Genomic DNA, 2252 nt, shown 5'->3' with positions numbered 1-2252 from the left:
TTTCCCATGCCAGCTGTGGGCAGCCTCGGGTCACGGTTTGTACCCCCTGTTGTGGGCTGGGTCATGTCGTCTGTGGGATCATTGGGGGTGAGGTCGATCATGTTTGAGCTTGTTGACCTGTCTGTACCCCCGGCAGTCATTCACAGAGTAACATTTCTGTCTACAATGCAGTCTGTGTATTGGTTCATCTTTCTGCTGGCTGTATCATTTTTGTTGGGCCTGTCATTGGCAAAACAGAGGGTCAGCAGAGAACGTCACCTCGGGGACGTTCTGCAGAAACCTCCCCCCATCCTGCCCTGTCACCAGGAGCTCCCGTGGCAGCACAGGGATGACTCTGAAAACCTACAGCCGGCCGGCGTGGCGATCGCTCCCAGCATCTGCACCCCACCCAGGCACCTCAGGAGGCTGAGGAGGTGCTGTCCCTCTACAGAAGCTGGCCCCTCTCTCTGCATCAGTACTCTGCTCACTCAGCTTTGAAGCCTCTCTCAAAGCATCCAGGACTGGCAGCGGGGGGCTCTGGCCCCCAGCGAGCACCAGCTGTGCCTCAAGCGTGCTTTCCCTTGCCCCAAGTTGGGGCAGAGGCTCTACTCACCCTCCAGCCCGCTGCCAGGTCCTGCTGCAGCCCCCGAGTGCCAGGGCCCTGCCCTGGAGCTTGCTCAGTGCTTCAGCAGGGCTGGGGAACCCCGGGGAGCTGACACAGCCAAGGCCTTCCTCCTCCTGCCCGCGGCACAGCCCAGGCCAGCGCTGTCTAGCAGCCCAGGTGGGTGCAAGACTCAAGGGGCACCTCGCTGGGCACAGCAGCTCTGTGCCACACCTACCTTCTGGTTGAAGGGCCAGCGCAGGAGCGCGTCGTTGGGTCCTTTCATCACCACGAAGAACAGGGAGAGGTGGGTCCCGCGCCCGGTGCCGTCCCCGTTCAGGTAGATGCGCAGGCACATCTTGTAGCCGTACTTGCTCGTGTAGAAAGCTGTCAAAGAGGTGCCAAAGGGACACGGTGAGCTCAGCCTGGCACCAGCAGGCTCCTCTGGACTCTCAGGACTCTAGCTTGGATCCTGGAAGCAGCCCTTAAAATACCTGCACCAGAGGTGGTCTGGAAAGCCACCAGGTACAGCCAACAGCCAGGTGCCACCTCGGGCTGGCCTGGCGACAGCCCGAGGGGAGGTGGCCACAGGGCCCTGGCCCAGCTGCGACCAAGAGCAGGGGCTCAGCCTCCCCACCCACTGCAGTGGGCACAGAGCTGGAGTTGTGCTGGGAGGTGGGCACTGCCTGCTGCACAGCCCCCAGCCCAGGCACTGCCCACTGCATGGACCCAGTCCGGGCACTGCCCACTGCATGCCCCCAGGCTCACCAGCTCTGCCACACCCCAGGGCTGCAGGCACAGTGGGTCAGGGCAGCAGTGCTGCCGAGCAAGGAGGAAGCCCCCCAAGCCCCCTGTCTGGGGCAGACCCCCTCAGAAGCCATGGCACCCTGCGGGGCAGAGCTCCAGCTCCAGCCCCACTCTCCCATTAGGGTCCCGGCCGCCCAGCACTGCTGGGTGCAGGCTCTGGGGTCTCGGGCTCTCCTCTTCTCCAGTGATTCTGGGAATGCCCACGTTGGGATGCCAAGGGACTCCACCTTGGAAGGGACCCATGGCAAGCTGCCCCCCCCATCAGCGCAGAGCTACCCACCCCAGGTCAGAGCTGGTGTTACTGGGGGGCTCGGGGAGCTTTGGGGAACAGGCAGACTAGAACCAGCAGACCCTGTGCACTCAGGGGAAGGAGGAGATCAGGGCTTTGCCACCCACTTCCCTCCTGGCACTCCCCAACTCGTTTCCCCTCGTTCTCCCTCTCCACCTGCTTGACCCAAGGCTGCATGGCAGATGCCACCCTCTGCCAGTCCAAGCAGCCCATCCCCACAGCCCACCTGGGGTCCTCAGCACTCCTGTGACCCTGCACAGGTAAAACCAGGTGGGGAACTGACAGAGGGACAGTGGTAACTCTACTTCCTTCTCTTTAACATCCATTTCATTTGGTGCTTCCTCACCTGTACATTTAAACATAATCCTAACAGTTATCCTCATGTCCCTTTTCCACCCCATCCACATCCTAGACCTGTCTCCTCCCCAGACTCAACAGCACTTGTCTAGTTGCCTCACTTCTGAAGATAAAGAACCCACCTCCACAAGAAATATTTGTTTCTCACCCTCATTTTTCTCAGCTAAAGCAGAACCAGAAATTAAGATCTCGCATCTAAATGAGATAACTGATAAAAAA

The 2252-nt window shown here is 60.2% G+C and overlaps 1 protein-coding gene across 1 annotated transcript in view; it reads right to left on the bottom strand.

Annotated features, from left to right (window-relative positions):
* The window catches only part of LOC103769514 (TNF receptor-associated factor 2-like), a 2604-nt gene extending 751 nt beyond the window's left edge, over nucleotides 1-1853 (bottom strand). The window contains exons 1-2 of the mRNA XM_008936714.1: nucleotides 1784-1853; nucleotides 819-967 (exon numbers count right to left, since the gene is read on the bottom strand). Coding sequence (XP_008934962.1) covers nucleotides 819-967; nucleotides 1784-1853 — 219 coding nt within the window. The remainder of the gene's footprint in view (nucleotides 1-818; nucleotides 968-1783) is intronic.
* Nucleotides 1854-2252: the final 399 nt, after the last annotated feature.

Source organism: Merops nubicus, unplaced genomic scaffold (genome assembly GCF_000691845.1).
Source record: "Merops nubicus isolate BGI_N331 unplaced genomic scaffold, ASM69184v1 scaffold35283, whole genome shotgun sequence".
Classification (NCBI taxonomy): Eukaryota; Metazoa; Chordata; class Aves; order Coraciiformes; family Meropidae; genus Merops; species Merops nubicus.
This window is presented reverse-complemented; position numbering and strand designations above follow the sequence as displayed.